A 21,787-nucleotide genomic window follows, 5' to 3' on the forward strand; every position below is an offset into this window, starting at 1 on the left:
AGATCCCTGATCTAGACCATCCCTGACAGGTGTTTGTCCAACCTGCTCTTAAAACTCCCCAATGATGCAGATTCCACAGCCTCCCTAGGCAATTTGTTCCAGTACTTAACCACCCTGACAGTTAAGAAGTTTTTACTAATGTCCAACCTAAACTGCCCTTGCTGCAATTTTTCTCCCGCCTCCTTTTAACAACCTTTTATGTACTTGAAAACTGTTAATGAATAGGTTAATAGGGAAACAGGTATTTTGTTTTTGAAAAATAACTTTCTCCCTGGATTTGGAGACAGGAGACAGTGAATAAATCTCAACCATACTAACTAACCCGCCTCCACCCCCCCATGATTAAATACCCCTTCCAGTTGCTACTTAATGTTACACTGAAAATGTGTAATTTACCAGGACTGCTACAGATTATCAATTACTTTCAAAGCTCATACAACATCTAAAATATATCAGTATAAAACAGTATATTGGATATTCAGACAAACCAAGCTTGTTCTCAAGCAGCCTCGTTTACTAGAAATATTCTTATACCAACCCCAAATCATATGCATTTCCTTTAGAGGCTCCACACACTCTCAAACTGCCAGTCATCCTCTATAGACTGTCCACTGACTCGCGTTCATTTCACCCATAGATTCTAATCTCCTGCTACATACTTTCCATATATAATGGAGTCAACCGCTCTGTAAAATATGTTAGGTTTCCATTTGTAGATAGTTAATTTTAAAATGTCAAAGTTTTGGTAGCTTCTGAGAATTTCCCCGTTAGATGGGGTCATTTATTTTTTTTGAGATTTACTCAGTGAGGTCTTCAGTACTTGATCCATAAGTACTGGAATGATTGACTACTCAAACTACATTCACTTATAAACTAGCCCACTGCATATATACTTACGAAATAACAGCATTAGGCTTTCCTAAATGTAGTAACCTTGGTGATATTCGTGTGGAGTCAGTGAAAGAGTTAAAAGATCTGTTTGCTCTGAATTTGATTGTAAAGATGTAATAATCAAGTAATACCAAAGTGACAGGAAGTATTTACTTTTGCAGAGTACTGCAGTTTTTACAGAAAATGTAATGTCATAAAAACAAACACATACTTTTCCAGGGGATTCCCACCCGTAGTATTGAATTCTGTGTCAGTATTTGATCAGTCTAGTTTTCACTGGAAATGCTAAAAGTTTCACTGCTTGTTTAATTGTTCTGCAGGATGGGATTGATGAGTTTTTGAAGAATGTGACTAACAGGATGCTACACTCTTTTCTGGGGTTGCCACAGCTGAAATAAGCAGATATGTTATGGGTTTACATTTATTAGTGCATTTTCTTATTTCTACAGTCACAGTCCTTTCAGACAGCACAAAACCAAAGATAAGCATGAGATCGACCGGATGACGCTCACCGTGGTAAGGATTCTAAAGATCATTTGATTTAAGCTTTTCATGCTTAGCTAATTACACGTCCTTTAAGAAGTTCTGTACATCACTTCTTTTTGAGAAGCAACTTTATTCTATATGTGTACGTGCAGGAACTGTGCTGCTAAACCCTTCCAAGGATAAGTTACCTTTTAAATGTGGTGGTGTCTCAGATTGAACTAGTTCCAAGAATTCATGTCATAATTCTTTTTTTATCCTTCAGAATGTGGAGTTACCAGATTCATTTTCCCCTGAACTAAAGTCCCTTTTGGAAGGGCTTCTGCAACGCGATGTTAGCAAGAGGCTTGGCTGTCAGGGTAGCAGGTAGGATTTAGCTTCTCCATTAACCAAAGCCTGCATATATCTCTTCTTTCCTTTAAATCAGAGATCTATTTTATTTTAGGTCAGAATCTGCTTCCTATCACTGTAACATGTTAATGTTAGCAAGAAAGCATTAAAGTTCAATGCAGTGTCTGTTCAACTTGCTTTTGACTATTGGTAGGCTGAGAAATCTCTCTTTTATGAGGAGTACTTGTGGCACCTTAGAGACTAACCAATTTATTTGAGCATGAGCTTTCGTGAGCTACAGCTCATCCGATGAAGTGAGCTGTAGCTCACGAAAGCTCATGCTCAAATAAATTGGTTAGTCTCTAAGGTGCCACAAGTACTCCTTTTCTTTTTGCGAATACAGACTAACACGGCTGTTACTCTGAAACCTGTCTTTTATGAGGGACACTTAGCCAGGTATTATTTCTAATTTTGTTCTAAGCATTTTAAGGTTTCATTGGCATTTTAACTATTTTATTTTATTGTCTATGTTGCATATTTTTGGTTGCTCTGTAGTTTTCCTGCTCTGTGTTTTTTGAGAAGTAACCCTATCTTGATACAGACATTTTGATGACCATGATTATAGTGCATATTTTAAATTGGGGGTGGTGGTGGTGGTGGTGTTAAAAAAGTCAGCATTTGTGACTGTTCCCATATGGTGGCATTTGAGATTTTCCTAGCTTTCCAATCTTATGAAAATAGGACATTTGGTAACTGCTGACAAATACTGATTTATTTTAAATTACTTTTACCTTATTCCAAGCAGTCCTGTAGCCCCTGATTTTAAATGATCTTCATCCTAACGCTGGCTGTTTTACACATACAGGTAATTGTGTGTACAGTCATATCACTTAGATGTCCAGCTGCCTTATTTGCAGGTATTACAGTAGAACCTCAGAGTTACAAACACCTCGGGAATGGAGGTTGTTCGTAACTCTGGAATGTTCATAAGTCTGAACAAAATATTATGGTTGTTCTGTCAAAAGTTTACAACTGAACATTCACTTAATACAGCTTTGAAACTTTACTATGCAGAAGAAAAATGATGCTTTTTAACAAGCACAGAAACAGTTTCCTTACTTTGTCAAATCTTTTTTAAACTTTCCCTTCATTTTTTAGTATTTTACGCTTAACACAGTACTGTACTGTATTTGCGGGGTTTGTTTTTTTTTGTCTCTGCTGCTGCCTGATTGCGTACTTCCAGCTCCAAATGAGGCGTGTGGTTGACTGGTCAATTCATAACTCTGGTGTTCATAACTCTGAGGTTCTACTGTACTATGAAAGTTGACATCAAAGGGCTCTGAACAACATTCACAAAATTAGAGTTTCATGCTCCCAATATGTAGGTGATTGTTATCTTAAAGTAGAAACAACATAAATTGAGTCGTGTAGGATATAATATTTGGGGATCATTTTACAGGTACTGTTAACAGTGTGCTATTTAAGATAGTAATATGCAGTAGAAAGTGAGTGTGGGTGCTTGTCTGAAAGTATTGGTTTAGGTACAAGAATTTTTCCACAGTGGGGTTCTTAAACATAACTTGAAAAGCCTCTGCATTTTGTTATGTTAAATTTTTTTTTGCAGCGCGCAAGAAATAAAAGAGCATCATTTTTTCAAAGGAATTGACTGGCAGCAAGTCTACTTACAAAAGGTATACATAAAAATGTGATCTTATCTCTTGCTATAAAGCAGTAAAACTTAAACAGGGTGGGGAACAGCAAATTTAGGTCCTTATTCTCCCTTCCTTGCCAAGTATATATGTGCAAAGTGAGTGCAAAGTAGATGTAAAATGCTATCACCAATGTCAGTAAGTGAAGAATTCTCATCTGTAGCATTGTACAGATGTGTAGGTTCAAATGATTGCACAACGTGCCAGGCAGGGGAGAATCTAGGCCTTCAATCTTTTATATGGTTCTTCCATATGACTGTATATAAATAACAAAAATAAAGCTCTTTGAAGTGCCTTGGGAAGACCTTTCAGTAAAGGAATGCATGCTTAAGTCTCGTTTCATTGCAATTCATTGTTTACTCTGTAGGAATACCTTGCCTTTTGTTTTGCAACAAGATAATGAGCATGTATAAATGCAGAATAGATTGAAATAATTACGCTAATTGTTTGGCTTTGTAACTAGACTGCCCTGCCTTTGATTTCCAGTATTCTCCTCCACTGATTCCTCCCCGGGGAGAAGTAAATGCTGCAGATGCTTTTGATATTGGCTCCTTTGATGAAGAGGACACTAAAGGCATTAAGGTACATGTGCAATATTTTTCCTTCAGCCTTTGTTTCCTTTACACTTTTAGATGAAAGATTGTGAATGACACTTTCAGGCTGGTGTTACAGGTCCCAGTCATGTGCATGCTTAACTTTAAGTGTGCAGATAGTGTCATTTCTTCAGATGGATTATTCACTGCTTAAATTTATGCACGTGTGGAGGTGTTTGCAGGTTTGGGATCATAACAAGTAGAACAAGGTATAGTGAATGATGTTTTTGTCAAGTGTGTATATCCTGGGTGTGTTTAAAATTATAGTTTGACTGAAATTTGGCATACATAGTGTCATGGAGCCACAAGGTCTATGCTATACCCCAGCTTTTAAACAATTCCTTGGAGGTACCCCTTAGTGTGCCAGACCCCACACACACAGTCCCACTCTTCCTTAAGGATAGGCCATGTGCTTCAATACCTTTGAGCCTGAGCCTGTGAGCTCCTGTACTCCTGTTTCATACCATGAGCTCTGCCCAGCAAATCCAACTGAGGCCAAGTCGACAGGTCAAAATTAAGTCAACCTAAGTTACATTGCCATACGGCCACTGCAGTAATAAAATTGCTTTTGCATGTCCATACTAAGCTCCTTGTGTCGGCGGTGCGTATCCTCACCAGGAGGGCTTGCACCTATTTTAGTGTACATTTTAGTATAGACGCTTACAGAGTTAGGTCAGTGTAAGCTGCATGATGTTGACCTAATTCTGTAATGTAGACCAGGCCTGTGAGAGACTCCTGTTCAGAGATTTTTTTGCCCTCTTCAGGGATCAGTGCCCTTCAGCAAGTATTTGCAGTGTCACCAGGCAGCTTTTATCAAACAGAATAGGGTTCATTAGTCAACTGGAACACAGCATTGCAAGGTCTTTACATTGGCATAGAGAATCAAAGGTTAAGACATAGGCCTGCCTGGTTTACACTACAGAGTTAGGTCGATGTAAAGCAGCTTACATCGACCTGACTTCGTAAGTGTCTACACTAAAATGTCGTCCCACTGATGTACCTTGCCCACTACACTGACTTAATAACTCCACCTCTGCGAGAGGCGTAGTGCTTAGGTTGATGTAGGTTGGGCGATACAGTGTCACTGTAGACACTGCATTGCTTACACGCCTTAGAAGAATTTATTTTCAGAGCAGGGCTTTGAACACAGGAGTTTCTGGCTCTGAATGTTATGCTAAGACTTCTAGTCCATTCTCACTCTGTAAATAACAAATCTATAAATAAATTTCTCAATATCTATAGATTTATAATGAAAGTTTGTGTATTAACATCTACGATAGCATAAAATATAGGGGAAATATTCCATGGACAGAGACCTCATATGTAAGAATAAAATACTGATTAGTGAGAGTTTGGATAAGGGAATCTTGTTTCAACAATACTGTCTTATGTTCAAACTACTCCTGTACCCACTTGAACATTGATAGCAAGGTCATACCATATGTGAAGGGTTCATTTCCATTGGATTGGACCTAAAGCAGCCACAAAACTGAAGTCAATTAATTTTTATTTTTAACATTATTATTATTACACAAAACTATTGAAAAACAACATTAAAGGAAGGAAATCTAGAGCAATAGTTGTTACTCCATCCTTATCTTAGTTTCTTGTGCCCAGCTAATGTGGTATATAATATGCTATTTCATCCTCTGTTCTGAAACCTGCTTAATACCTAGACAAAATGATTAACTTAGATTCTAAGGTATATCCCCATTATTATTTTAACATACTTTCTTTTATAGATGAAACTTTATTTTTGTTATTATTGCAGGTATAACCAAGATATAATTATAGGTAGTGAGTCAGGAGAGAAGGAAATCACTCCAAACTCCCTAAACAGAAATATATTAACTACCCACAGTGACTAAAAAGGGGAACTTATCTGTCAATGTCACCCACTGCAATTACTAGCAGCTGGCATAAGACCGTTTTTAAATGTTGAGAAAGAACTACAAAGAACAGAAAATGTTCTTTTCGCTAGTAAACACCACGGTGCCAGCTAACAGTAGGGTAATAAGTCTCTGATTTCTTGAAGCACGGGAATGCCTGACTGATAATCCCAAACACCATTTTCTGCGGACAAACTAGGTTAAATTGTCTTCTTTAGCTATATTATGGAACTTAAATTCTCAGCAAGGTGTATACTTGTAATGCATGTTGTTGACTCATTGCACTTTATTCTCTGTACAGGTTGCCCTTAAGGTATATTTATTTCCTCATTCATGAGTCGATGAGAGTTGCAATGCACTGTGCTGTTTATGCTCAGGCTAAGACTTTATAATCCCTTCTGAGAGGATTGACTAATCCCCTACATCTGAGTCAAATGCAGAGGAAATTAGGGTTTTCATAAAATAGCACCAGCTTTCTCAGTTTGCTGGCAAGAAGGTGGTGGTTTTGGAGACTGAACCCCAGCTGCTATACTTTCTTCTCCATTACCTGTTTATACTGGGAAAGAGCCCAAAAGCCTCAATCAGATTCAGGGTCTCTTTGTGCTTCTTACAAGAAGACATCTTCGCTGACCCAGAGAGACGCAGGCTGAGGGAAAGGGATGCAGTTCAACAGCAAAGTGTTCAGGGAGGTGATAGGCAGGTGTCAGGTTAGGGTTTCTTTCCGCTTTAAATAGCTATCCGCAGTAACCCCTTTACTAAGCTATTGCTAGTTCCTTCTTTCATATCAGTTGCTATCCAGGGCCCGTTTTCTAAATTTGATGGCTTTTGTTTTATTCTTTTACACAGAATAATTATAGAGAAAAATGTGATGATTCTTAGTATTGTACCAAAAACTCTGTTCCCAGTGCTGTCAGTCCTAAAGGTTGCTATACCAAGCCACAAATGATCTTTTCGTCCAGAATCAAATCATTTCAGTTATGTTCAGTACAGTTCAGTTTAAGTACTGCAGTTAATGTGGGAAGAAAAAAGGGCAGTATGACATGAAGGCAGTCTGAAATCAGTAACATACACAACTATTTTAAAGGTGTATTATTAACAATTATAAAGTTACCGTGGAAGCATGGAAAAGTATCTGTGTGAAAAATGCCTTTTCATATCAGCACAGTGACCCAAGGATCTGGAACTTGCTCCTTTTGGCAAACTGCAAGGATCTGGTTTTGCTGAGCTTCAGGAAGTAAGGCAAATGTGTCAGTCTGGCCAAGCTTTCACTAAGTGGGCTCGCCAGTGCAGCAAGGTGTGAGGATGATATAATATTTATAATTTTTGTTTGAATTTGTTGTAAGGCTCCCAGGTAATGTGCTACATTTACAACTATTTAAATAATAAACTACACATTTTTCATCTTTGCCTTATGATATGTGGATTGAAATAAATTGAAAAGTTAGTTAGTTCCCAAAAGAATGCTGTTTCTGAGAGCTGAAGCAGATTTAGTGGAGCCAGTTGTTGCTAGAGAAGTAGGCAGAGGAACTTATTATATAGTTAGAGATTTTTTGAACAGGACAGCTAAGAAAAGTAAGAATTTCAAAGAAGTCCATCTTAAGATGGCAGTCAAAAATTGTATATCCTTTTTCAGGCAATGTGTCACTTGTATAACTTAAGTCGTATTGCTGGTGTAAGAGTTTTTGAGTAATGTCTAAAAAGAATAACAAAAAATCCAGTGTCTGTATATTTATGATCTGAGATAAGATTTCCGTACTGTAAATTAAGAAACTATCGCTTTAAATACACCAGAACTAGAAAACTGTGTACAGTGCACTGTATGGCTTTGCTTTCTCGAGTTTGTACTACATGCAGAATTGGGAATCTTAGTCTACTTCACAGTGTCATTCTAATCTTTTTTTAAATTATATTTGTTATTGTATTATTATTGAGTATGTTGGTAATGGTAATAGAACTTATTAAAATCCTGCATTTTCTGATATTTTTCCCTCCTAGTTAGTTGATAGTGACCAAGAATTGTATAAGAACTTCCCTCTGGTAATATCAGAGCGTTGGCAGCAAGAAGTAGCAGAAACTGTTTATGATGCAGTAAATGCAGACACGGATAAAATTGAGGCCAGGAAGAGGACTAAAAATAAGCAACTTGGCCATGAGGAAGGTAATGTTTCCAGTGCACATCTTTTCATTCTTTAATGCTAGATACGGTTATTAAATATGTTCCAACAGTTAACCTTTTATTTTACGTTGTTAATTACCTGTAATTCAGAGAGTTCATGCTTTAATGATTCTTCTAGGTTTCATTTAATTCAGTTTGTATTTCTTAAAATACTTTGAGATGTTTTATGATGTAATTTGACTTTTTAGAAAAGTTATGAATGAATCTTTTAAAGTCAAGAGGGATTACTGTATGGTGCTTTTGGTTATCCATAAGTTTGAGGTATTTTCAGTAATGTGTATCTGGGATTTGATTTTATGGTGAGGATAGCATCTGAATGAAAAAAACGAGACCCATTGTATCCAATGTAATTCCTTTGAATAAGGTATTGAATTATGTACTTGAGATCGGTGACAGTGTTGGGACCCTCTCTTCTTTGGTATGGGGTAACCCTCTAGTGTGTTCATCACCTTAGGACAGTTTGCATTGACCTACCTCTTGTAGAACTCCACTGACTTCAGAGAGGCTCCATGAGTTTGTCAATGCAGAATGGGCTCCTTCACCTGTCCCTACCCCTTAATACAGTGTTCTGTTGTGGTAGTTTGAAGTGAGCCCATATTTCTTCACAAATTCCCCCTCTCTCTCTCTCTCTCTCTCTCTCTCTTTTTTGTTTTGGTCTTTTGTTTTCATATAGTATTTTAAAACAATTTATAAATGATGGCATTGAAACATGGGCACATTTCAAAATGCAGACCAAGACGTGGATAAGTTCATGGAGGAAAGGTCCATCAATGGCTATTAGCCAAGATGGTCTGGGACACAACCCCATCCTAAGCCTCTGACTGCCAGAACCTGGGAGTGATCGACAGGGGATGGATCGCTAAGTAATTGCCCTGTTCTGTTCATTCCCTCTGAAGCATCTGGTACTTGCCACTGTCGGAAGACACTGGCCTAGATGGAACATTGGTCTGACCCAGCATGATCATGTTTATGTTCTTAAAGCAGAGCAGCTCCCCTTCTCTGTAGTGTCTTAACTGTTGCCTTCTTTCTGCATTATTATTTTTGGCATATTTTCATAAATTCTCAATTTAGTGAATTGGGGGGAAAAGTAAAATTGAACTGATGGGGCTCTCTCTGTATGTTTGAGCAGTTGAACAGAACATTCCTCTTGTAAAGACCGATATGCTGTTCCGCAGGATATTCAGTGTTAATTCTTTCAACAGTAAATCAGGTGCCTTCTTTAATAGGGCCAAATTCTATTCTTGGTTACTTCAGTGCAATTTCATTGCCCTCAGCTGTAATGGGGTGCAGAATCTCACTCAGTCTGTACATGTGTGTGTATATAATAATTAGAAGGCAAAAGGTAACACATTATAGAGAATATTATGTGTACTGAATCTTCTGCTGAAATTTAACAGGCTGTGAAAACACTAGTAAACCTTTTCTGAACAGAGCACATTTCCTGAACACTGGGTTGTAGCTGATTGTGTAAAATGAAGTTGTTATATTCACAGATTATGCACTAGGGAAGGACTGCATTATGCATGGGTACATGTTGAAATTGGGGAACCCATTTTTGACTCAGTGGCAACGTCGTTACTTTTACCTCTTTCCAAACCGACTTGAATGGCGAGGAGAAGGAGAATCACGGGTGAGTCTGAAATTAGTATAACAAACACAGTTTTTGTAAAGGTACGAAATGTAGATAGGCATTTTTGCCAAATCTTGAAGTCCATACTCAGGAAAACTCCCACTGAAGTTTGAGTTTTTCTGGAGTAACTATAGTGGGTCAGATTCTTAAAGCTCTGTTCACGTGGAGTAGTACTTTACTTTGTGAGTAGGCACATTGATGTCAAGCAACCTAAAATAGACTTTACAGACTTGTGGGGGTTTTTTTTTAAGAATTGGGAGTTTATCAATGTATTGTTTTTTCATTTAGGACCCCTGGAGTATTTATACAAAAAAACATAAAATGGTAAGGCAATAGAAACACTATAGCATTGACCTCAAAGATAGTGCTATAGTGTTTATAGTTCAGTCCAATGGTGATCGTGTTTTAGGGATGTCATCTATGTATTTAGCTACACAACTGTAAGAGATTTTGAAAATATAGTTCTTCCATTGCAGTATTTCCTGAAAACTTTTATGCAAAACTGCTTGCATGTTTTTCCATCTGTACATTTGTAGTGCTTCAATAATCCTTCACAGCTCTTTGACATAGACAGTAAAATTGTCTAACTATTGATTAAAGTGTTTCACAGCAATACTGTTTGAAAGAAAATAAAGTAAAATGCAACTATTACTGGGGAAAACACTCATTTAGTTCATAATGACATCCCTTTTTTGCAGTGCCTTGTTTTGTGCTGTTCTGAGTTGATCTTTTGGTAATTTTTGGTGACTAAATCCTTTGGTAAATTTCTTTGAATACTTTCTCATACTTTATGAACTACTTTTAGTTAGTGTATTACTGAAAGCTAAGGGTCAGGTCATGCTAACATTTGCTCCTGGGAGTAACTTTATTCACATGTATATTCCCAGTGGATTAGGGTTCAGTTTTAGGTCTGTTGGGTAACAGCTTCAAATTGTAATTCAGCTTTCTTTTTGCAATGTGTGGTAGCAAAATCTACTGACAATGGAACAGATAGTCTCAGTGGAAGAAACTCAGATTAAAGATAAGAAATGCATCTTGCTGAGAATTAAAGGAGGCAAACAATTTGTCCTGCAGTGTGAGGTGAGGCAACTGTAAGTTTTCAGTGATCACTGAAGCAGATGTTTTGTATACAATGATAAAACCCAATGGTAACATAAAATATTTTTCAAGTCTGAACTAAACTCATGAAGTATTTGCCATGCTTTACATGTGAGCTGGGAGGGATATGGCTGTACTAGGTTTATGCATCACATCTGAAAACCTGGATTTCAATGGAACTTGTCAGAGTGAATTCAGTTTAATAATAATGGATAAAAATGTCAAAACTGACTGACTAATTTAGGAGCGTAAGTAGCCTAGTCTGTGCATGCAAGCAAACTAATTTCCCAGCAGCTCAAGGAGTTAGCACATTTGTAAAGGGTGGGGTGCGCACACACACTCTTTTTCAAGAGAAGTATCAGCTTTGGTTGCTACCATGTTGCCTGGGTTTGACTTAGTGCTTAAAGATGAAAGGTTGAGTGTTACCAATTTCCTGAGCCATTCATTTTCCAATGGAAAATAAAGTACATTGTTTAAAAATGCTCATAGGGAAAGTGGTATTCCCCAGTATGTGCATTCGATTATGAAGTGCGTAACAACTTCTGTATCCCTTTCAGAGTGACCCAGAGTTTGTTCAGTGGAAAAAAGAGCTGACAGAAACCTTTACTGAGGCACAGAGGCTGCTGCGTCGCGCCCCCAAGTTTCTCAATAAATCTCGTTCAACAGTTGTAGAGCTTTCAAAGCCACCACTCAGCCACAGGAATAGCAATGGGCTGTAGAAGAGGTGAGAGAATGAAGGGGAAAGGTACTCCGTCACCATGTATGAGGGCCACAGCATCATTAGTTACTTGTACAATCCCTGAACCAGGAATTACTTAGAAGAAGAAACCTTGGATGTTTACAGCATGGGATGATGACAGGACTCTACATCTGGAGATTGTGAAGACTAAAGCAATGACCAGGTGAATTCTCACTAATAGCAGTAGTGAAAGTTGCCAAATGTAGAGGCTGCCCATTGTTCCCAAGCATCGTCACACCCTGGTGGTGTTCGAATGGTCTGTTATCCTAGAACTACTGAAGGAAGGAAGATAATCTTTTCTTTGCAATACCCTTGTTTTGGTATGTACCAAACCTGGAAACTGAAATGGTTACTACTCTTTATCATTTACATGTTGATGTCTGTTATTGACATATCCCAGACTTCGGCAGGAACTGCAAGTTTGTCATGTGGGATAACAGGTAATCTTACGTGTTGCCTTGTTCTTTCCAGCCATCACTATTGACTTTAATATATCCTTGCTCCATACTGCTGGTGATCAACAATGTGACTCTTATGCACTTCAAAGTACTGATTTCTAACTGTCCTGTGGTTTGAATGTTGTTGATACTTCATGGAAACATTGAACTCAGATTATTCCCTTGGTTTGTTGTACTCACTAATAGTAGCTACCACCGTTATGCTTCTTCTACTATATACAAAACTATAACTGACACAATAGAGTAATAATTGGTGAAGAGGAATATATGGTAGCTTCATCTAGTGGTCTGTTGTATAAATTGACTATTTGAGCACAGTTTTTAAACAGCAGATTCCTTTTGACAAGTTTACAGTGAATACAAAGACAGTTCTTTTCCATGTCAGCTCAACTGCACTTTTTAAAAATTAAAAAATTCTGTAAATCCAGTGCATACTAATGCACATACTGGATTAAAATGTATGGATAACTTGGTATGTATTCTTCTGGATTGCTCTTAAATTGTTGGACTCATAGACTCTTCTCTCACTCTCTTTTAAAGTAATGTGTTCTCACAGCATAGTTCTCCCAGACCTTCATCTTAGCCAAGCACTTAATATTCACATGCACATCAGATGGCATGACTTGCAAAAAGAAGTCTGAATTTCCTTTTATAGAGAATTCAAACATTCACACTGAAAACAGTCTGAGAATATTGAGGATGAAAATAACAAAATAAGATGATTATATGCCAAATTTATGTAAATTCTCCTTATGTCATCATTCGTTTGTCAGATGTAAGGTGATACTTCAGAGAAGTAAAAATATTGTACATAATCTTTGGACAACTTTGAACATTTCGGGACAATTTCTATCCTGTTATACATACTGAGAGTCTCACTGAATATAATGGGTTTTCAAGAGGTGCAAGTCAGAGGAGAATTTGAGCCTTCATCTAATTCTGTATTACATTGTTTATTGCGGATCACGTTCTGCTGAGTTACATGGGTACAACTCTCATAGAAGCAAAGTCAATGGGACTTGCACCTGTGTAAATGGGAGCAGAATTTGCACCAGCAATCTGTTTTGCCCATCTCTTCTGACCAGTTCATTTCTAGCTTGTCTGGCTAACAGTCAACCGCAGAGCTTCAGAACTGTTTCATCGACAGCAAAGTATAAAATGCCAAAAAACCTCAAAAATTATTTTTTTTAAAAAATCCTCTATTTATCCTCCACATTCTTGTGAAATTGGATGTGTGAGCAACTAAACCTGGGGGTGGCTTAATAAATCTGACAGCAATGCCAACCATTTTTCTTATACTTTGATATAGTGTGAAGAAGAAATTGAATTTTAAAAAATATTTTATGCTTGGCAAGTGGTAATTTTAAAAGGATATTTACACATTTGTTTTCTTGGATTACTTTTTAAAATGAGCATGGAGTTCCATTTTCATCTACTGAAAAGTGATGTTAGAAGTCCAGGTATATTTCTATAAGCAGTAACTGTGGTATTTCCCTAAACTCATGCCACTATAGAGTGGCAGATTTTTAGTGTAATCTACTGTACATTGGATATTTTTGAATTGTTTTCCGAGAATACCACACACACACACCCCTATTCTGATTTGTGTTTTGAATAAAAAGAAAGCTCACTCTAAAAATAACCTCATATCATCTCTTCCTCCATTCATGTTTTATGAGTTCAAGGTCAATTTGATCAGTTCCATTTGTTCTCTTTCAATTATTTCCCGCAGCTGAAATTTTCTGTCATAATATCCTTTGGGAACATTTGTGGCTCTATGGTTATGATTCTGATATTTTCATAATATTAAATTCTAAAATGCTGTTTTCTGTAGATAAAAGGAAGATATAGCTGCAGTTAAAAATTTGTGCCCCTAAAACATTCATTTCTTTGAATCAAAGCTGTGTAATAACTTGTGGAACATACGTTTATTTTAAAAATTAAATTACAAAATAGAGTTGGTTTGACACTTGAATATACTGTAGCTTTGAACATTATCACCTCATTTTTGTAAGCTATTTGAAATTATCTGGATTTTGATTTTTAAAATGGCAGTAAAATCATCTGTCATTTAATATTCACTGCATTCCCTTTGATAATTGCTTATAGGAGTCAAATATTAATATAAATATATCGTTATTTATTTTCCTCCAGTTTTATTTTTGCCCAGAATATTAAAATGAATTGTTGAAGCTTTGTAGAAGTTTAGTGTTTTGCACCATTCCACTGTCTTAGTCAGTAATTTCACATTTCTGAAAGAACGGTTATCTTAACAAAACCCCCACACTTGTATTCATGGTAAAGTATTTTATCACTAATAAATGAAGGTTTCGCTTGGAAAACTTAAGAGTCAGATTTTATACAGTAGAGAGAGATTTAAAATTTAAGAATTCTGAAGCCAGAGATTTGTTGTCGTCTTAACCAATTGTTGCTATTTTAGATATCAAATTCTATGTCTTTATGGGAGAAACACAATTGTTTTTTCATGAGGATCTTTAAAGAATATTAATATGTTGTAAAACTTGTTAAAAATTGAAAATGTGAGATCAGACTTGGTATTGTCTTTTAGACAGCTGAACCCCCTTTGTACACTCAGTGTGCTTATAAAATGTTCAGGGAACTAAAAATTTTTAAAAATAGCTGGTTGCCTCAACAAAGCTAAATTCAACATTAAATGCAGCTTTTCAATATGTTGCTATCTGCAAGGCTGTAAATGTTTGTTCAGCTCTAGTGCCGGCTTTTATTTTATGTATTTGTAGGTAACCTTTTCCTTTTCATTTTAGAGCACTGAAAATATATTCCAGACAACGTCAGATTCACCCTCATACACCTTGGGTGTTGCTGGGGATATTTCTCAATAATTCTGTATATTAGTTCTTCTGACATATGAGCTGATGAATCTCTGAAATCCCTAATCCTACAGAGACTTGTTTATGTGCATCAATGTAATCAAACCCCTGAGTAGTGTGATTGAGACTGTGCATATGAGTAAAGTTAAGCATGTGTTCAAGCTTTTAAAGGCTTGGGGCCTAACAGGCTTCAGAATTGTCCTTGAAAGACATGGGGCTCACCCTACAGTTCTCCGGGTGAAGAAAGACCATGGCAGTTTGAGTGTGCAAGGAATAAGTTAGGCCTTCCGATTTACTGTTGTGAATTAGGGCCCCAATTTGGGACAGCGCTTTAGCAGGTGTGTAAGTCACATTGACGTTTGTGCTTTAACCGCTCTCCCGAATTGGGATGCTTTCCTGAATCAGCACCTAAGTCTGGGAGAAGCAAAACATCATTCATTTATACTGAAAAACAGAAGTATAACTGTGGAACTCTTCAGAAATGGGTATTTTCCATTAGTTGGGACGTGCTGTGCGGCATTTCAGTGAACACCCTGTAAAATGGCCCAAGGCCTCATGGTGTTTAAGCTAAAAATTAGGGGCAATTGTTCAAATCTATTAAGTGCTTGAGTACGAGCTTGCAAAACTGTAGAGGAACATTTATAATGCTGTTAATTTCTTTACCCAGGTATAGGTCATCCTTGTAGTTTAAATATCATTGTTTAAATGCTTCATCAGAAAAGTTATGCTTTAGCTTCATTTCATTATCATGCTAGTCCAGCTAGATTTAAGGCTAAAATCTAATATTTTTAATAATACTTTGCAGAGATGAGCTCATTTATCATCATAAATACATGAGTGTACTGAGTGTTCATTTGGGGCTTACTCCAACACCTATTGAAGTCAGTGGGCATTAGATCTAAGTGTCAGTTCTCAGAATGGAGAGAGGTAAATAGTGGTGTCCCCCAAGAGTCTGTACTGGGACCAGTGCTGTTCAACATATTCCTAAATGATCTGAGAGAGAGGGTAAAGCATCAGATGGCAAAATTTGCATACAATAAAAAATTACTCCAGATAGTTAAGTCAAAAACAGACTGTAAAGAGTTACCAAGGGGTCTCACAAAAGTGGGTGACTGGGCAACAAAATGGCAGATGAAATTCAATATTGATTAAATGCAAAGCAATGCACATTGGAAAACATAATCCCAACTATATATATAAAATGGTGGGGTCTAAATTAGTTGTTACCAAACAAGAAAGAGATCTTGGAGTCATTGTCCATAATTCTCTGAAAAGATCCACTCAATGTGCAGCGGCAGTCAAAAAAGCAAACAGAATGTTGGGAATCGTTAGGAAAGGGATAGATAACACGACAGAAAATATCATATTGCCTCTAGATAAATCAATGTTATGCCCACATCTTGAATACTGTGTGCAGATCTGGTCGCCCCATCTCAAAAAAGTTATATTGGAATTGGAAAAGGTATAGAAAAGGCAAACAAAAATGATTAAGGGTATGGAGCAGCTTCCATATGTGGAGAGATTAATAAGACTGGGATTTTTCAGCTTGGAGAAGAGACGACTAAGAAGGGACATGATTGAGGTCTATAAAATCATGACTGGTGTGGAGAAAGTAGATAAGGAAGTGTTAGTTACTGTTTCTCATAACACAAGAACTAGGGGTCACCATATGAAATTAATAGGTAGCAGGTTTAAAACAAACAAAAGGAAGTATTTCTTCACACAACGCACAGTCAACCTGTGGAACTCCTTGCCAGAGGATGTTGTGAAAGCCAAGACTATAACAGGATTAAAAAAAGAATTAGATAAGTTCATGGAGGATAGGTCCATCAATGGCTATTAGCCAGGGTGGGCAGGGATGGTGTCCCTAGTCTCTGTTTGCCAGAAGCTGGGAATGGGCGAGAGGGGATGAATCACTCGATTACCTGTTCTGCTCATTCCCTCCGGGGCACCTGGCACTGGACACTGTCAGTAGACAGGATACTGGGCTAGATGGACCTTTGGTCTGACCCAGGATGGCCGTTCTTACGTTAGGGTTTAAAAGCAAAGGCACTGAGATGCTGGGTGAGTTTAGCACATGCCTGGACCATACTGTTCCTGTATGTCGGCCCAGCATCCACAATTCGGCATGTGGAGCGTTACTGAGCTCAGTTACATTCAAGCTTCCTGTAATTTCAGTGACTCCCTCAGAGATGTGACAGAGCTCCCTCCCCCGCACTCCACTTTCCCTGAAGAAAAAATAAAATAATATGGCAGTAATATTGCCACTGTTCTTATCAATATACATGTATTCACAGTCTTTTACATAGATTACAGGACATACCGTGCATTTGGGGCTAAAAACAAAGAAATCAGTTCAAGAAATCAGTTCAGGCCCTGATCCTACAAACTTTTAAGCACATAAACACTGCTACTGAAGTTAATTGGACTTGATTCAGCAGCACCATTAAGGTCAATGGGAGTTTTGCCATTGACTTAAAGGAACATAGGATGAAGCCCTATGTGCAAAAAGTTACTCGTATACTTACTTTTTTAGGATTGAGGCCTTAAATATTAGTAAACTGTTCATGAAAGATGAAATACCTGGAGCTCTGTGTTTGTTGTGATTTTCTTTGGCTGTTGTACAGACGGCTACATTACTATTTAATATCATTTATTTTTACACGGTGTAGATGTGCACAAATCACTTTCTTTACTTTTCCCACTTGGCAAATATTGGTGATACAGTTACCTTAATTCTGAAATATTCCCATTCTAAATACTTATGGGGACAGGTTATTTTGAACTGTGCTGCAGAGAGTAAAGAATTCTAGTTGTGTTATTTTAAGAAATAAGTCAATAATTCTGCAAGTTAAAAAACCCTGAAAATATTATTATAAAAAATTATAGTATTTCTTAATTTGTAATATTGTACAAAATGGAAAATATCTAAAATATATAGAGAAAATATATATACAAATGTCTGCACAAATTGCAAATGATTTAATTTTGTGTTTCCTGTTGATTTATATTCCATGATGTACATATTATGTGGATTGTCATTTATTGCATATTGGCTGTTTTAATACTGTTGTTAAATTGTAATTTTATTTTATTTTAAACTAATCATCACAGACCCAGCTTTATTTTGTTAATGTAAAGGTTGCTACTCTGTGTAGGTATAAAACCAAGAATTCTATTTTAACAAAAAAACATTTTATATTATTTATTGAATTCATATATTTCTTCAACTTGTGACATTCCAGAAAATTCCTGCTCCTTATCTGTATAGCTTGTTATTTAACGAGATGGCAGTTCCTTTCAGATAGAAGTAAACAGCTTTATTCTGTTTTTTTTCATAAATAAAGTCAAATTAATTTCAGTAACAATCTGTCCAGTTTACCATTTTATTGTAAAAATAAAAACACACCCTTTTTTGCAGTTACCTAGATCATCTTTTTAGTGCAATGGCTGAGTGAATGAAGCATCATATAAACATCCTTGCAAATAAAACCCATCAGCTCAGTTTGCTGGTATTCACAGCTTTTATTCCTTTTATTCCTGAACATTCCAGTGAGCGAGGTTTTATTCTCAAGAATGGTCATGGAAAGCAAACTGTTACAAATGCTAGTGCAAATAATCACAAAAGGATTTTTACAGTGGCAGTGCTGTCTCAGCCATTTTAGAAAGCTCATTACTAGTCATGGAAAACATATGAAGAGTTACCAGTGCTCACAGTTTTTTTTGTGAACAGAAAAAGGGACTTCCCCTGTTCATAAAGCTTACATCATCCAATCAGGAAACAGAAATAGTGTCATGGAACATAGGTGACCAGTCACACTGCGTGGCTAGCAAATACTCCTAAGTTGAAATGGTATTGCTTAACTCCCACTGAAACCTTCAAAATGGCATTTAAATTGTATTTAAGTGGCACATGGGTCTCCGGCACATGGGAATGCATTTCACCTATAGGGAGAAGTTTGCAACTAAACTATTGGCTGACTTGACTTCTGTCTTCACAAACTATTGTGACTATTGGACAATTCTGTAAAATTATGATCTAGTGGTGGATAATTTACTAACAGACAATAGGGCTAAATTTATTAAATAACTCATTTGCTAAAACTCACCCATCTCTAAGCATGCCATCTACGCTTTGAGGAATACATTGCAGCATAAAAGAATACGTTTTTAATCTCCACGTATTGGGAAACTTCAAGTACTCTTTAGTATTTCATTAAATAACATCGTGCTTATGGAGAGCTCACCATCAAGTGTTCCTTTTACCCACCATCGGAATTAAGCCTCTTCTTCATAACAAAAAAGAAAAGGAGGACTTCTGGAACCTTAGAGACTAACCAATTCAGCTGAGCATAAGCTTTGTTAGTCTCTAAGGTGCCACAAGTCCTCCTGTTCTTTTTGCGAATACAGACTAACACGGCTGTTACTCTGAAACCTTCTTAACAAACTAGCACAAGTGCTTTATTCAGAGCTGGAGACAGCACTGTGTAAGGCTGACTACTTTTCTTTGGTTTGATTGTTTTTGTTTTGTTTTCCATTTTCCCAGTCTTAAATTGTTTGACCACGTTTAATTGCTATTGCTATCAAGCAAACCAGAATTTTGAGCAGTCCTGCCTCATGAGCATCCACAGAGAGAGATTAGGCCACAGTGAAGTATGCAGTGCTGCCAGCATAAAGCTTCTCTCTGAAGCCCTCTCTTAAATGCACAGTGAGGTCGATAGAACTGATTCCAAATCAGTTAAACCCAAACATACCAGAGCAGAACAGGTTTCAGAGGAGCAGCCGTGTTAGTCTGTATCCACAAAAAGAACAGGAGGACTTGTGGCACCTTAGAGACTAACCAATTTATTTGAGCATAAGCTTGCATCCGATGCTGTGAGTTGTAGCTCACGAAAGCTTATGCTCAAATAAATTGGTTAGTCTCTCAGGTGCCACAAGTCCTCCTTTTCTTTTTGCAGAGCAGAACAGTTCTTTATAATATCGAGAGGTTTGAGTTTGAAGTCCTGTATTAGAGGGTAGATTGTACCTTGGCATCAGGATTTTCCTGACGTGCTTGTTGTTTCCATTCTAGCTTATTAGAGAGCGGAATGGAGAGAGGCATAAAGGGATTTCGGTATGTGGCTGTGGCTGAGTACCGTGGAAGGATAAAGTTTTGCCTATTGAAATATGTACTTGTTTCTTTCTTAAGAGAGAGCGGTGACTGAGCAGGTGAGGTGAACTAGTGCAAATCAAAGCAGACTGAAAAACAGAATAAAGTTAGAACTTCCTGAGAGAGGCATTTTCTTACTCACTTCATTTTTGTGACTTAATTCAGAAGCAGCAGTAGAGGAGCAGATTTATATTAATAGCAATGAGTGATTAAAAAAATTGAAAGCGAGCCTGTTTTCAGTGTGTGATTTAATGGTAAGAAAAGCCAGTATCTGTAAATCACTTTAGATATTGTATCTGAGGAACATTTGTTTTCTGTGTTTTGTTCTTTTCATATTTATTGTGCAGAGGAGGTTTTATACCTCATCAATACACCACTGGTGCGCGCTCGAAGCCGGATCTTCCACAGAGACTGTGTGTTCCCAGGTTCCAGTCCTCGGCAGTTTCTGTGCTGTGCCACGCTTAGTTACTTCTACCATTATTGTTTTTTTAAGAATTATTTTGAACAGCTAAGCTGCTTCTGAGTGTTGGTCGACTGCTCTCATGCAAAGAGAACTCCAATAAAAACCCCATGTGAGCATGCTATTGTGTTTCATTCTTTCCATGCTATTGTGTTTCATTCTTTTAGAAAAAAGGACAAGGCTGCGTGAGCTTTTCTAGGTAAGGGTACACTGGCCTGTTGGGCATACGGGCACCATGACTCAAGGTGACGCAGATTTTAAGACCCTCCTAAAGAAATGTTTTGGGAGGGAAGAGGAGGAGAAGGTTACAGAAGCATGACATGCTTGCACCTGTGCAGTGAGACTGTTTAGAAAGCTGAGGTCATGATCCCTGTGCTGCGCTTGCCAGGGCTAACCGATGCCTTATTCTCTGTGAATGTATTTGCCTTGGCAAGGTGGGAAGCAGTTCATCCCCTTTTCTACTCTCCCATAAAACTATGTTTCATGCAGAGAGCATATTAACTCCACCCCTACCAGGCAGCCAGAGTCTAGATGATTGCCAGTTACATGAGGTATATAAAGGCAGTTTCCCGCCCGCTTTCCCTCACTCTGCTTTGCACCCTCTCCTGGAAGCATGGAGTCTTTGTTTAGTCTTCTACTGCTTTCATCTCAGCTTGTCTTGGAGGAAAGAAGTAAAATCTCGAGAAAAAGAAGGCCCTTAAAGGAATGGCAGAGAGAATGATTGGTTATGGGCCCATCACTGAGACTTCAGGTTACCGGTGCATAGGGGGATGGTGACTTTTCTTTAGATACTCCTCTCCCCTCCTGCCGGCCACCCTGAGTCCTTCCAGTCTGCAGGTTGATCCCAACAGGCTGTTGTTCTGTGGAGCAGAGTTAAAGCAGCTGATGCTGATGCTTCACAGGGCCAGCAATGTGAGCCAGGGCCATCTCCTTGGGACGGGAGCGCTGTGCTCAGATTTCTGTCTCCCTCGCCCTGCGGAACCCTGGAATTCAGCACGCTGCTCTTCTCCAGGCACGGAGTGCAGGCCCTGAAGAGCCTGCATGCTTTTTTTCTTGGGATAATTCTCCTCAGGATTTCCTGAGGTGACATGGGGGGTTCCAGTTTCCCTTCCCCACCACTAAGAAGCTCAGAGAGCTGCCGCCCACCACAAGACACAGCGTGCCCCTGTCCGGACAACTTCTCTGCTCCCTCCATCATTTTAGAGCAGCGCTTCCTTCATTCTCCTGGCACCTGCTTTCTGGCTCATCAGGAGAAGCACGCTCCTTCCACAGCTCTAATGCAGCCTGGTTTCCTTGCAAGGAAATGCATAACTCGCAGGATGTCTGTCAGCAT

The 21,787-nt window shown here is 38.0% G+C and overlaps 1 protein-coding gene across 1 annotated transcript in view; it reads left to right on the forward strand.

The window, feature by feature from the left end:
• The window catches only part of GRK3 (G protein-coupled receptor kinase 3), a 118,519-nt gene extending 97,946 nt beyond the window's left edge, over window positions 1-20,573 (forward strand). Inside the window, exons 14-21 of the mRNA XM_077834949.1 lie at window positions 1,341-1,407; window positions 1,640-1,740; window positions 3,329-3,395; window positions 3,900-3,995; window positions 7,891-8,053; window positions 9,565-9,701; window positions 10,668-10,781; window positions 11,357-20,573. Coding sequence (XP_077691075.1) covers window positions 1,341-1,407; window positions 1,640-1,740; window positions 3,329-3,395; window positions 3,900-3,995; window positions 7,891-8,053; window positions 9,565-9,701; window positions 10,668-10,781; window positions 11,357-11,518 — 907 coding nt within the window. The 3' untranslated portion in view covers window positions 11,519-20,573. The remainder of the gene's footprint in view (window positions 1-1,340; window positions 1,408-1,639; window positions 1,741-3,328; window positions 3,396-3,899; window positions 3,996-7,890; window positions 8,054-9,564; window positions 9,702-10,667; window positions 10,782-11,356) is intronic.
• The last annotated feature ends 1,214 nt before the right edge of the window (window positions 20,574-21,787 follow it).

This window comes from Eretmochelys imbricata, chromosome 15 (assembly GCF_965152235.1).
Source record: "Eretmochelys imbricata isolate rEreImb1 chromosome 15, rEreImb1.hap1, whole genome shotgun sequence".
NCBI classification, from domain to species: domain Eukaryota; kingdom Metazoa; phylum Chordata; order Testudines; family Cheloniidae; genus Eretmochelys; species Eretmochelys imbricata.